Below are 14829 nucleotides of genomic sequence, written 5' to 3' on the forward strand. Positions count from 1 at the left end.
AACAGAAAGAGCTCTTGGGATTTCAAAATATGACAGCCAAAAGAAAACACTCAATAAGATCTAGAGGATGAAGTTGCAGATGTGACTCAAAAGGTAGAATGAAAGACAAAGAGATGGAAAAAATAGGAAAAATTCAAACACATTAGAGAATCAGCCCAGGAAGTCTAATTTTTTGTTTGTTTGTTTGTTTGTTTGAGATGGAGTCTCACTCTATAGCCCAGGCTGGAGTGCAATGCCACAATCTTGGCTCACTGCTACCTCTGCCTCCTGGGTTCAACTGATTCTCCTGCCTTAGCTTCCCAAGTAGCTGGGATTACAGGCACGCGCCACCATGCCCGGCTAATTTTTGTATTTTTAGTAGAAACAGGGTTTTGCCATGTTGACCAGGCTGGTCTCAAACTCCTGACCTCAGGTGATCCATCTGCCTCAGAGTCCCAAAGTGCTAGGATTACAGGTGTGAGCCACTGCGCTTGGCCTGTCTTACAATTTTGAAGAAAAATTATTTCTAAAATTCTGAAACCAGCTGAAACACCAATTAAGTGCAGAGTAAAAACATGTTGAGACACACAAACTCTCAAGAATATCTCTTCCCCTTTTTCTTTCTCAGGAAGCTCCTGAGTGATATAGTCCACCAAAACAAGAAGTAAACCAAGAAAAACGAAGACGTTTGTGCTAAATGAGTTGGATGAGTTCTCACCATTTATTTCACTCTCCTTCAGGTGGCACAGCTGGAAAGCTAAAAGCATTTGTTTAGATTCTTTCAAAAACATATCATAACATACAGTTCTAAGTGACCAGGTTTCTCCACTTGGTATAAGGGCCACATAAGTATGTTGTAAAATTGGAGAATAAGGAATAGTGACTGCTGACCAAGTTGGTCCCATAGAACCCTGGTATATTGCAAGTTTGATATTTCCTAACACACATCTTTATCGCTGTTCTCAAACATTTCACATTGGTAAGTTTTACTTGAAGAAATACACAGTGTATAAATGTAGCCCTAAATGCATTTTCCATAATGTAAGGAAATTGAGATGCTTAAATTTAACAGTTAAAATTATAAAAATGTTAACTAAGAAAGTTTATTGTAATTTTTAATGAGGCTGTGGCTGTAAAAGTTGTGCTTAAACAACTTAGTTGGTCAAAATATTTACCATGTTCTCAAAGTAGCTTAGACTTTGGGCTGGGGGAAATGAACTGGGATAGCTTCAGCCAGAAAGTACTAAAAAAAAAAAAAGTCACATTTTCTGCTAACCGAAAATCTTGAGATTTATTTCTTACATACCAACCTTGAACCCTCAAATAAAAGTGCATCAATACTAGGAATGAGGATGTGGCCTCCTTTATCCAGGCGAGATTTTGCAATAGGCAGCCCTCTAGAAGGATGGAGGGGAGGTACAGGAAGGTCCTTTCTAGAGTAAAGAAGGCTTTAGTGAACCACCACCACCACCACCCCACACACATAAACAGCTTCAATCCTGCCATCCTGTCAGAGTTCCCTGGAATTTTTGAAGCAACAGGATAGAAAGTCAGGAAAGCAATAAATAGAATTCAGACACTCAGATAAAATATTAACTTCTTAGCTCTCAAAATATTTCTGGAGAAGTAAATGATGAGTATAGACAGGAACGTGAGCCACTTGTACTTTTAGTCTGGCATTGAAACAAAGTAGAACTTGAACAGAGTATAAAATTATTTCTATTGAAGTTACAGATGCTTCTTACCTGTAGGCTGAATGTACAAGCTAAAACCTACTTGTTTGAAGATTAAATAGTTACAATTTTGCCTTATGGTAAGGATAATGACTATGTATGTTTTAAATTATTTGGTTGTATGATTTATTTTCTACAGGGAAAAATAATTTTTTCATAGTTCAAAAATGTTTGCAACACACAATAATGCCCCTGTTTTAAAGACTCACAAAATAATCTTTACAAACAAGAAAAAAAGGCTTTTTAACATGGAAAGATATGGGAGTTATGTGTGTAGACTGACAGATAGATAGACATATAACTATAGGTAGGTAAATAGAGAGAGATACATAGATACATAGGGGGGAGACAGAGGCATTTTTCAAAGTACAGTAGATTTCTACTCTGAAAAATTTGATTTCATATTAAATTCTGAAATACCTATTTTCAACAATAATCACAATTCTTGCTCTTATTTTCAATTTTTTACTTAGTAACAGAAACACTAGTTCATATCTTCCTTCTGAGCAGGCCCAGAAGCAAAATCTGTGTACATCCTGACTAACCTTAATGGTTTTGAATCAGCTGTTCTAGGACCATGATTTAAAATCACAACTATTTCCCCAGAACTCTTCTGAGATAACAACAAAAATTACAAAACCCACCAAAACCACAGAAAAACAAAAGCTCCACAAATCTTAAAGGCTCAGGCCAATTGGGTCCATGTTCTGAAAAGTGCTTATTTAAAGTCTGATTTTTTGAAACACAGAGCTGATTTACAACATTTTTATGTGAATCCCAAAACATCCTTGTATGTAATTTTCTTAAACCACAACACACTAACAGAGTAATTTCTGAATTAGAAAGCAGAAAATTGCTAGAATTCCATCCTGTCACATGGAGGGAGAAATACACAAGTACTTCTGTGGGATCAGTGAAAGGACAGGAACTTTTGGTAACAAAGAAGCTAGTTTTAAAACAATAACAAAGAAGAATTGTACTAAACTCCTAGTCTGAGCCCACTTAGAATCTCTCTGCCTTTGGTTTCCGCCGAAGCTCATAAAAATTCAAGAATGCAAGACAGCAGGGAAAAGTATTAAAAACATAAACATTCCCTTTAATGCCACACAATCCCTCATACTTGGAATTTTCAAAATAGAAAATTAAATAATAGGACTGACCCTGAGTGTGCCACTCCTCTCGAAAACAGTAACAAAATAGAAGTTATTTTAAGGAGTGGTGTGTGTTGAAGAAAATCACGAATTGAACATTGTGCATATTAAGAAAGTAATGTTGCCACCAACGTACATATGAACTCAGGTAACTGTTGGTAAAATATTTTCCCACGTTGGCAAACAAACATTAGTACTGTTACTAGTGACCACAATTGAACCATTGACAGCAACAGAACTGGCTTTCAGAATATACCAAGTTTTAATTCGTAGTAGGAAAATACGCTCATTTTTCTCCAAAAATTTTGAATTGGAACAGGAAGAGTAGGTAAACCTATGGAATCAATATTTCCTTTCCATAAAAGAGGTGGTACTCTTAGCAAAAATAAGCTTGTCATTAGTCTCTGGATCTAAAATACTAAGATTTTCTCTACAAAAACAGCTCCCTGATTATTTACCCGTGTGGTTGGTGGTACAGTTTTGTCATTAAAAGTCTAAAAATAATGGTTGTGGTTAATTCATTCAATGCATTTCATTCAATAAGCACATACTGGGCAATTCTGTTGTGCTGAGGATACATTAAATAAAATCATCTCTGCCCCAGAGGAGTGTTTGGACTGACTTTTGGCATACTTTAAGTTTTTTTGCTTTTTTTTTTTTTTTTGAGATGCAGTTTCACTTGTTGCCCAGGATGGAGTGTAATGGTGCAATCTCGGCTCACTGCAACCTCCACCTCCCAGGTTCAAGCGATTCTCCTGCCTCAGCCTCCCAAGTAGCTGGGATTACAGGCATATGCCACCCCACCTGCCTAATTTTGTGTTTTTAGTAAAGATGGGGTTTCACCATGTTGGTCAGGCTAGTCTCAAACTCCTGACCTCAGGTGATCTGCCTGCCTCAGCCTCCCAAAGTGCTAGGATTACAGGCATAAGCCACTGTGCCTGGCCCTAAGTTTTGTTTTAATTTACATATTGCCACTGAGATTCAATTGCTTGGTTCCTATCCTTTGTTCACGTAGTAACTAAGATGCTTGTCATTCTGTTATTGATTGGTGGAAATTTATTAGCTATTCTGAATCAAATTACTATTCTGGATGCTCATAACTTGTTTCTTATGTGCAATGCAAATATATTGGTCCATCTACAACTTTGTTATTTTGTCATACATTAATGTTTATGTAGTGTAATTAATCAATTCCCTCTGCATTTTTAATGTTGTTCTTCTTGTCTCCTGAGAAAGCCTTCTCTATCGCAAGATCATAAAGATATGTACAAAGGGAACATGGACTTGCTGTTCCTATTTAGGTCTACAAATTCACCAGCAATTTAATTTTGTGTGTGGTGTGAGGCAGGGATCTACTGTTTTCTTCCGGAAGTGTAGTCAACTGTCCTGGTACTACTTAGTGCAAGAGAGTCTGCCAGACAGTGAAGAGGGAGGGGGCTTTAAACAAGTGGACCTCAACCTCAGCCTGGAGATCTCTGACATAATGCATTTGTCCATGTAAGTCTAGTCTGACTTACTAGAGTTCCAGATCCTTCAGAGAAGAACTATGCCTTATTCACTTTGTGCCTACTATAACACACAGCAAATAGTAATGCACTTGTTAAATAATCAAATAAATACAAAGCCCTTTATAATCTAGTTATCATCACCTTCTATGTGCACCCATGATGTACATGGGGAATGTTAAATGAATAGTATTGCTCCATACTTCTGTTGCTTCTATTTAAAATGTCCTTTTCTACCTTCCTTACCAATTGCCCAATTGGCCTGTAAACATTTTCCATTTTCTCCAGGTGAAACACAATGTTTTTTGCACCCATATAGCACCTATAAAAACCTTTATGTAATACTTGCACATTGTCTTACAAGCTATAGGCCAATGAGTTCCCTCCCTTTGAATCTCTACTGAAAAACAAAATTCAGCTCTTAGAATATGAAAGGATTATAAATATTTCTTGCCTGCATGGATCAGTGGACTCAGGAACTTACCACCTGGGGGACCGTGTATGAACTCCACATGGGCATCCTCATAGCTTTTCCAAATCCACTGACATATTCCCTGTGGTAAAGGAGACAGTGGTCCACTTTCTTCTGCAGTACCCTAGGCCTCCCAAATGGCAAATTTACTTTCACTGTTGCTGTTACTAAAATTAAAATAACATAAAATAAAAAGATTCATGAAATTAGCAAATGCTTGTTTGCATGTAATAACTACCCGTATAATAACTACCACACTTATGGCTTATTATATGACAAGTACTCTAACAAATATTTCACATATTTAACCTCTTTCAATTTTTACAACAATCCTATGTGCAATTATTATTAATAATAATAATAGTGGTGTTACTACTTAATTTTACAGATTATAAAACTAAGGTTTAGATAAGTAAGTTGGCCAAGCAAGAGCCTAAGCAAGGATCTGAAGCCTGCCCTCTGTGATTCCTTATGTTTTACAGCTCAAAGGATGTACATGAAGAGGTAAAATCTTCAAAGTCAAAAGTACATACTTTGTAACAAAGATGACCCACTTTAGTAATTGTCATAGGGAAGATGTTGGAATTTTATAAACTTATGTCTTATAATCAGAATGTTTATGTCTTTCTAAAATGTTTACATTGAAATCCTAATCCCAAAGGTGATGGTATTAGGAGGTGGGACCTTTAAGAGGTGATTAAGTCATGAGGTAAGACCCCCATGAGCAGGATTAGAGCTTTCATCAAAGAGACCTAGGGACACCTTCAATCCTTCCACTATATGAGCTCAGAATGAGAAGGCCCTTTATGAAGAATCAGGCCGTCATCAGAAACCAAATCTGCTGGCAACTTGATCTTGGGCTTCCCAGCCTCCAGAACTATGAGAAGTAAATTTCTGTTGTTTATAAGCTACCCAGTCTATTGTATCTTGTTATATTAGGATAGAGCAAAAGTAATTGCGGTTTTTGCCATTACTTTTGAGACCAAGTCTTGCTCTGTCACCCAAGCTGGAGTGCAGTGGCATGATCTCAACTCACTGCAACCTCCATCTCCTGGGTTCATGGGATTCTCCTACCTCAGCTTCCTCCAGAGTAACTGGGATTACAAGGGTGCACCATCATGCGCAGCTAATTTTGTGTGTGTGTGTGTGTATTTTTAGTAGCGATGGGGTTTCACCATGTTGGCCAGGCTGGTCTCGAACTCCTCACCTCAAGTGATCTGTCTGCCTCAGCCTCCCAAAGTGCTGGGATTACAGGCATGAGCCACCATGCCCTGTTGGGTTTTGTCATTACTTTTAATAGAAAAAAAACACAATTACTTTTGCACCAACCTAATAGCAACTGGGATGGACTAAAACAACATTCTATTGTATTTATTTACTTTTACTTGTATGCTTCTTAAAAATCCATCAATTAGTGATGGATAAAAAACCTGCAGGCTATTCATGCCATGGAATAACACTTGGCAGATTATAAGAGTATCAAAACAACTAGTACATTTACTGAGCTCTTAACTGTAGATCACGGAAAATATATTAACTCATGTAATTTTCATAGCAACTCTATAAAGTAGGTATCCCATTTTATAAGCGATGAAACTGAAACAGAGTGAGTTTAGTACAAGAATACTTAAAAGATAACAGGTAATAATAATATTGCTACAGGCCAGGCACAATTGTAAACTCTTTCCATGTATTAACTTTTTAAATTTTTACAACTGCATGAGGTGAGTACAGTTATTACAGATGAGAAGACTGAGGCACAGGGGGGCTAAGTGATTTGCCCCAGATCAAACAGCCAGGAAGCACAGAGGTAGGACTCAAACCCAGGCAGCTCAGTCCGCTTACACCTAAGGAAAAGAAATAAGAGGACTGCAGATGAGTCACAACCGCTTCAAGGAATTCGTTTTGTTCCTGGAACCACTGGAACTACCCATGCTTGTACTGTTGTCATTGTATCTGTTGTGAGTTTTGTTTTGTTTTGTTTACCTTTTGTATGTTGGCAATAAAATCTTTATGTTCAGGAACCTCTATCAGCTTATTTTGGAGAGTCCTAAAAGGGCCACGTTGTGTTTTGTTAGGTCTAAATATCAAAGATTTAACATGTTTTCTATTGACTTACTTTCTTCTTGGGTGAGATTTAGCATTTGATTCACTTGTTCCAGCTGAATACTCTGCAAGATAATGAGGGATGGGAAAGGGGAGGAAATAAGTCAAAGTAACACTACATGTTTTAAAGGGTAATCAAGATTATTTCTGTAGTAATCAATTTAGTGTTATACTGCCAAAGAAGCTAGACTAAAGATTCTGATTCTACCACTATTCAGAAATATAGAGACACTACTGCTCCCTGCATTGTCTGTGTGTGTGTGTGTGTGTGTGTGTATGTGTGTGAGAGACAGAATTCGCAAAAAGATAATTGATAATGGGGCAAAGCATTCTGATCACTGCTGGAATCAATGACTAAGTTGGGTGACAACATCCCAGTGCTCCTTAAGCTTTAATATGCATACAGTCACTTGAGGGTTTTGTTAAAATATGGATTCTGGTTCAGTAAACCTAGGGTAGGGCTTGAGATTCTGCATCTCTAACCAATTTGCAAGTGATGCAGCTGCTGGTCCTGGGACCACACTCTGAATAGCAAGAGGCATTCTTCACATAGAACTTGGGGTTTGCAGTCAGATAGAACAAGCTTCTCTGGCCTCAGACAATTTATCTAACTTCTCTGAGCATGCTTTATCTCTAAAATGAGAAACAACATACCCACTAAGTAATATTATTATTTTTTAATGGCAGTTTGATCGAGGTTATCAGGAGCAGTCGGTAGGAAATCCACACCCTTACTCTGATCTTTGCTGTGGATTTCATCTTCATTGAGAAGTTTGCTAGACTTTTGTCCCGTAAAGCCCCTTTGGTTGGTTATTTATTTCTGTGGTATAATGCTATTTTGAAGAATAGAGATTGTGATGTCTTCACCTACTTCTGACTATAAGGAAAAATTCTTACCTGAGGCAGCAGGTGTTTTTATTTAGTTCTACAAACACATTTGGAACTTGGCATCAAATGACCCTGGACATTAATTTTAGCTTGATGGACTCCTGATAACTGGGCTCCAATTTCACTCTGAAATCCCAACCCCATCCAGGTGCTCTGAGTCTCACAAGTAGGCTTGGTCCTTATATTTTAAGCTCCTGTTATGACTCCTTGCCCTTGGGGCCTCTCCTAGCACTAAAACCTCACCTTATTGAAAGTCTCCTGGAATCTGAAGTCCTGCTCCTGAACTCATCTGAGGGCCTGATCTACTAAAAAGACCTTCCCAGTGTCAACTGTCAGCCAGATTCCTCCCTGCTACCCAAAGGAATACCCTACAGCACCTACCCTAGTGGGTGTGTCAAACAGCAGGCTGCAATCCCTACACCCTCCCAGTTCTTTCTGCCCTAAATAACCAGGCATGAACATCTGATTCATAAAACACAGGAAGAATGGTTTAGAAGGATAATTGGAGAGAGCGCGAAGATTACTGTATTGAATGGTGAAGGACAGTTAGTTTATAATGACATTAACAATTACCAAATAGTGCTTTCCAGTTTACAAAGCATGTTTCCATACTTAATCTTATAATGTATGCATTCTCACTTCTTGCTTCCAGATAAGGTTCAGAGAAACCACATATATTTACTAAGTAAATATCCAAAGCAGAACACAAACCTGGTTGTTGCTACCCCAGTTGTCGGCTACCCAGGTTAAGAATAGCTTGCCCCTTTACATTCTTATGGATGCATGAAGTTGTTACTTACATTTTGTAGATGAGGGCATGAACAGCCAAGATTATCTGTGGGCAATGGATTAGCAAAGCCACAAACAGAAAACTTTGACGCCTCCTCTGCATGGGATGGCTCATAAAAAGGCACCTTCAGAAGATGGTTTAAACTACCATGGGTTCCGTTGTTTGGTGCTGGCTGAATGCGTAGAAGATCTGTTTTTTGAAAAAACAAGTTCAAAGTTGCTTTATACTGGAAGGCAACAACTCCTTTGTGGGAGATGGAAAGAAACAAACACCTACTCTTTCACTCCCTTTAATAAATTCTGCTGTAACGAAGCTATGTACTCCATATGCCATTCAGTTTACTGACTTTCTTCTCCATGGTTTCAAACACTAATCTTGCTAAAGAATAGAACTATCCAGTTCAGCAGTGCACCTGTAGTCCCGGCTACTCAAGAGGCTGAGGCAAGAGGCTTGCTTGAGCCTGAGAGTTTGAGGCCAGCTTAGGAGACACTGAAACCCTATCTCTTGAAATAAGTGAGGAATAGGAACAGTTGCTGCAGATGAACCAGAGAAACTTTCATGAACGGTTTCTGTTTCTCCAAAGAAAAGCTTCCTTAAATCACCACTTTGTTTAATAAGCATATCATGATTTTCTAGCATAAAAAGCTATATTCTTAATAAAAACAAGTTTAAATAAATTAAATAACTTATAATCTTCCTTATAGTACATTTACTTAAAGTTCTCTAAAGATAGACACTTTTAAAAAATGGAACTAGTGAATTTTGCTTAATATTCAGAGAGATTTTTTTCATTTTTTCTATGAAAATATATAATACAAAATACAATTGTGTGTTTCATAGAAACATATAATTTGCATGTTTGTGTGTTTCTATGAAACATAAATATTTTACCAATATAGCCTTTTAAAATATTCCTGCCGACTGCCTGCCACTAACAGATCTCTCCTGGAACTGCAGTCCTATCTAGTTCCTTTTAGCCAGTTCTGCAAAGGGACAAGAGTCCAGACCATAAACCTAGCCGTGCGGATCAAGAATGTAAGTTTTTAAGGCTACAACACACCATTTTAAAAACTGATAGCCGGGCAAGGTGGCGGGCGCCTGTAGTCCCGGCTACTCCAGAGGCTGAGGCAGGAGAATGGCGTGAGCCCGGGAGGCGGAGCTTGCAGTGAGCTGAGATCCGGCCACTGCACTCCAGCCTGGGCGGCAGAGAGAGACTCCGTCTCAAACAAAAACAAAAACAAAAACAAAAACAAACCCTGAATACCTTTTAGTCTCTAAGTCACATTCAGTTACCACAAACCAATGACAAGATTAAGAGAGACCGTTGTAAGCATGTTTATGTCCAAATTTCTAAAGCTAACAGTGAAATTGCAGCTTACTCATTGCCTTGCTAGGTAAATAAATGATTTGTTAATACAATGGCCTGCAGCAAGCATGCAGGTAGGAAGGTAGGTTAGGCTTCCTAAAATCCTAATGCTTTAAGGTTTTTCTAACATTGAGTATGATAACAAGTGTCTATCCAGCTAGGACTTTATCCCCACGTTTTTATGCCAGAGAGCTTCTCTCTGTAATTACAAGAAAATATTTGGGTTTTTAGGTATGTTTCTCTTGCTTTGAAAAGTTGGAAGTATTATTTACCTAAGTTTTACTAAGTTAAATTATCATCTAGTAACTAACGAACAGAAAAGGTTGGTCTTCTGAGATCTAAAGTTTATCATTACTGGCTGGGCTTGGTGGCTCATGCCTGTAATCCTAGCACTTTGGGAGACCAAGATGGGCAGATAACTTGAGGTCAGGAGTTCCAGACCAGCCTGGCCAACATGGTGAAATACCATCTCTACAAAAAATACAAAAAAAAGTAGCCGGGCCTGGTGGTTCACGCCTGTAATCCCAGTTACTTGGGAAGCTGAGACAGGAGAATAACTTGAACCTGGGAGGCGGAGGTTGCAGTGAGCCAGAATCACATCGCTGCACTCCAGTCTGGGTGACAGAGCAAGACTGCATCTCAAAAATAAAAATAAAGTTTATCATTACTAGTAAAACAAAAAGAATTCACTCTTACAGCTGAATAAGTCTGAATAATGAATAATTCTTCCTCATCTTTTTTACTTTCTGCCTTCTCACTACAGAGTATCCAGGCTCTGGGATTCAGTTTGCTACCAATTTCAAATTACATATATTTAAAACTATCCATATTTTGTTGGCAAACTTATTTAAATATACTTACCACACATTAGGTTATAGACTTCAATATTTTCAAATGGTTCAACTTCAGTCTTCTCTTTAAAACTGGGTCCATGTGCCAGAAAGATAGCCTAGGTGGTAATAGTCATATTATTATTAGATGTCATCTAAATTCAAAACCAAATATAGGAAGAGACACAATTTTCCTTCTGTAACTACTCTCCTATTTGTATTAGGCCTCTGTAGGGATTTTTTTTTAGTTTTGAAAATGATTTTCATATTTTACCACCTGTAATGTTGTACCAATCCCAATCAAATATAGTCAATGCTATATTTACTTCTATCTCTACCTACCTCCATAGCACCTCATATACCAATAAAGTAGGAGAATACAAACAATAGCACACAAGCAGTATCAGCATAATTCTGCAATATGCGCACAACATTTAGTAGAAATTTAATCATATAACATCATATTATCTTTTCATAGTTTCATATCATTAATCAAATATGTTAATACATGATACAAAAATGTTAACTTTTTTTTTTTAGATGAAGTCTAACTTCCTGATTCACTTATACTTCTCTCTTTTACTTTTGGGATAAAAAGACCTAAATATTTTGGTTTACACTGAATTAATTAATGTTAACTTGATTGTATTATTTATAACAGATCAAATTATTTTAGACTATAAACAATTAGAAGAAAAGTATCAAACATAGATAAGCAATTATGTTTTGGTAACAGGTGTGTGTGTATATACATACAGATATTAAGATAATCATCAAAGAATTGGAGGCATAGATTTTTCTTGCAATAATTAATTTAACTATTATATAGTACCCCAATTAATAGTAAAGCTCTTTCTCCAGAGATTGTTTTCAAATATTTACAAAAAGATATAACTCACCATGGCAATGTTATAATAAAAAGAAACATATTCATAAAAGGCCTAACACATTTTTTTTTTTCTATTTGGAAAGGAGTGTGTGTATGTATGTGTGTGTGTTTGTGTGTTACAAATGGAAGTAGATGAGATAACCAGGTTGCAAAGCTTTACTTATGGGGGATTATCAGCTGCCTTCTACTCATAGACTCAGGCACACTCCCAATTTTGGCCCTTTCCAGTGGCTGTTTCTTCTGCCTGGGACACTTGTCTCCTGAATATTTGAAAGGCGAATTCTTTTACCTTTTTCAAGTCTCTGCTCAATGTCAACTCAATGACTCTTACTCTTTCCACCCTATTTAAAGTTGCTTACTGCCCCCAGGGTACCCCCAAATACTCCCAATTTCTCCCTTACTCTCCTTTACTTTTTCTTTATTTCCCACAGTATTTATCATCTGACATAACAAATAATATATTATTTTGTTATTCCTACTGTCTGTATCCCCCTCTTAGAATAAAAGCTTCATGAGGGCAGGATCTTATCTGTTTTGTTCACAGATGTATTCAAGAGTCTTGGACATTGCCTATAATAAAATAGGCGTGCAATAAATATCTGTTTTAAAAAAGCAGTAACTAGGCTTAACACCTGAGTAATGAAATAATCTGTATGACAAACCCCCATGACAGATGTTTACCTATGTAACAAACCTGCTCATTCTGCACATGTACCCCTGAACTTAAAATAAAAGTTAAAAAAAAGCAGTAAGTTACCTCCATGCTCCTAAACTCATTGTTATAACCATGGTTGCCTCCTCCACAATTTGTATTTGATTTATACCTATAAAGAAAAAATATTATTACACACTGATCAATATATTGATATGAGACCATATTGTAAGCTTTAATGAATTTTATATAGTTTCTGTAAATTTTATAAGTAAATTTTTAATCAACAACAGAATAATATATTTTTCTATCAACAACAGAATAAGTAAATTTTTATATCAACAACGAATAAATATATTTATTTTCATGCTCAAATTCATAACCATAATGGAACAAACAGAAGGGTATGAGAGAAGAAAGGAAAATTCCAGGATCTATAAATAGAATTCAAAAGTCTCTGACTGATAGATACTGACTAAAGGCTAGTAATAAAGGCACAGATTTTTTAAAAAGTGGATTTGTCTTCAAGCTCATTTGTGTACCTTTACACATCAATGACGACATGCTGAAGAATAGTTTGGTTAATATGTTATTTTAGCATTTCAATGCTTTAGGAATAAATCTTTGCAACTGGGGAAAAATAGCAATTTCTGTTTTCCAGTGAAGATGTCTAGGAAAATAATATGAAAGCATGAATAAAGAATAGGCAGGGCAAGTTAATTATAATCCAGTCATGCGTTGCTTAAGGGCAGGCAGGAATATGTTCTGAGAAATGCATTCTTACACAAGTTCATCATTATGGAAACATCACAGAGTACACTTACACAAGCCTGGATGGTACAGCCTTCTACACACCTGGGCTTTGTGGTCTAGCCTATTGCTCCTAGCTACAAACCTGTACAGCATGCTACTGTACTGAATACCGTAGGCAGTTGTAACACAACGGCAAGGATTTGTGTATCTAAGTGCATGTAAACATAGAAAAGTTATAGTAGAAGTATAGTATTATAATATTATGGGACCACCATCACATAAGCAGTTCGTTGTTGACCAAAATGTTGTTATACAACACATAACTGTACTTGGTAAAAAGAAGCTAGTATATTCTGTAAATTCAGAGATTATTATTATATAATGTTTACCTTTGTGATTTTCTTCCATAGGCTGTTGCTTTATTATTTGAATAACTTTTCAAATTTAATTAATTCGCTTTTGCCTGCATTTTAATACTGTTTTGAATTGAGCAGTATTAACAATTTTATAAGTAGCTGTTTTTCATATTTGGAAAATAGCGATAAATGATCCTAGATCTTTTAAAGCAACAGCGTTATACTAGGTCAAATTTGGTCTCTGAAGGGAACAAAGGACTCCTATTTCCAAAGACTGGCCCTAAAAGGTTTCTCTCATTTGCTTTCCCACCCCCACCTCTCACCCCAACGGCAAATACACACACACACACACACACACACAGACACCACAGGGTTTCTGTTTTTACAAACTTGACTAACAACAGGACAGTAATTTAGTGTTTTTAAAAAATACATTAAACATAAAAACATTAAAAAAATTCATAACTGACTCTAATTCAGTTTAAATAGAAAATAAAAATAAATCACAAATAAAAAAATAAATCACAACTCTGACCAGGCCACACTCACTGAACTCTACCCAATAGAGCGAAGAAAAGAGAGACCAGGTAAGTACCTGGAATGGGGAAAGCAAGACAAGTCCTGCTTCCTAAGGAAATTAAGTTTGATACCCTAAGGATGTCACTTCATGTCCTTATCTTAGTTAATTCCAATAAAGTTGTTGGCATAAAACTATGACAACAATAGGCTTTATTTATTTGTTTATTTATTTGTTTGTTTATTTATTTATTTTTGAGACTAAGTCTCGCTCTGTTGCCCAAGCTGGAGTGAAGTGGTGTGATCTTGGCTCACTGCAACCTCTGCCTCCTGGGTTCAAGCAATTCTCCTGCCTCAGCCTCCTGAGTAGCTGGGACTACAGGCATGTGCCACCACACCCCACTAATATTTTTGTGTTTTTAGTAGAGACAGGGTTTTGCCATGTTGGCCAGCTGATCTGGAACTCCTAACCTCAAGTGTTCCACCTACCTCAGCCTCCCAAAGTGCTGGGATTACAGGTGTGAGCCACCATGCCCAGCCCAAACAATAGGTTTTAAAAAGTGTTTTTATTCTCAGCTGGGAATGGTGGCTCACACCTGTAATCCCAGCACTTCAGGAATCCAAAGTGAGTGGATTGCTTGAGCCTAGGAGCTAGAGACCAGCCTGAACAACATAGCAAGACTCCATCTCTCTTTTGTTTTTGAGACGCAGTTTCACTCTTGTTGCCCAGGCTGGAGTGCAACGGCATGATCTCGGCTCACTGCAACCTCAGCCTCTTGTGTTCAAGCAATTCTCCTGCCTGAGCCTCCCGAGTAGCATGTGCCACCACGCCCAGCTAATTTT

At 37.3% G+C, this 14829-nt stretch overlaps 1 protein-coding gene across 1 annotated transcript in view; it reads right to left on the reverse strand.

The window, feature by feature from the left end:
- Positions 1–14829, reverse strand: part of ENPP3 (ectonucleotide pyrophosphatase/phosphodiesterase 3) — a 101652-nt gene that overhangs the window by 16903 nt on the left and 69920 nt on the right. The window contains exons 17-21 of the mRNA XM_011962160.1: positions 12467–12533; positions 10852–10939; positions 8635–8813; positions 6960–7011; positions 4853–5007 (exon numbers count right to left, since the gene is read on the reverse strand). Coding sequence (XP_011817550.1) covers positions 4853–5007; positions 6960–7011; positions 8635–8813; positions 10852–10939; positions 12467–12533 — 541 coding nt within the window. The remainder of the gene's footprint in view (positions 1–4852; positions 5008–6959; positions 7012–8634; positions 8814–10851; positions 10940–12466; positions 12534–14829) is intronic.

Source organism: Colobus angolensis, unplaced genomic scaffold (genome assembly GCF_000951035.1).
Source record: "Colobus angolensis palliatus isolate OR3802 unplaced genomic scaffold, Cang.pa_1.0 Scaffold58, whole genome shotgun sequence".
Taxonomy (NCBI): domain Eukaryota; kingdom Metazoa; phylum Chordata; class Mammalia; order Primates; family Cercopithecidae; genus Colobus; species Colobus angolensis.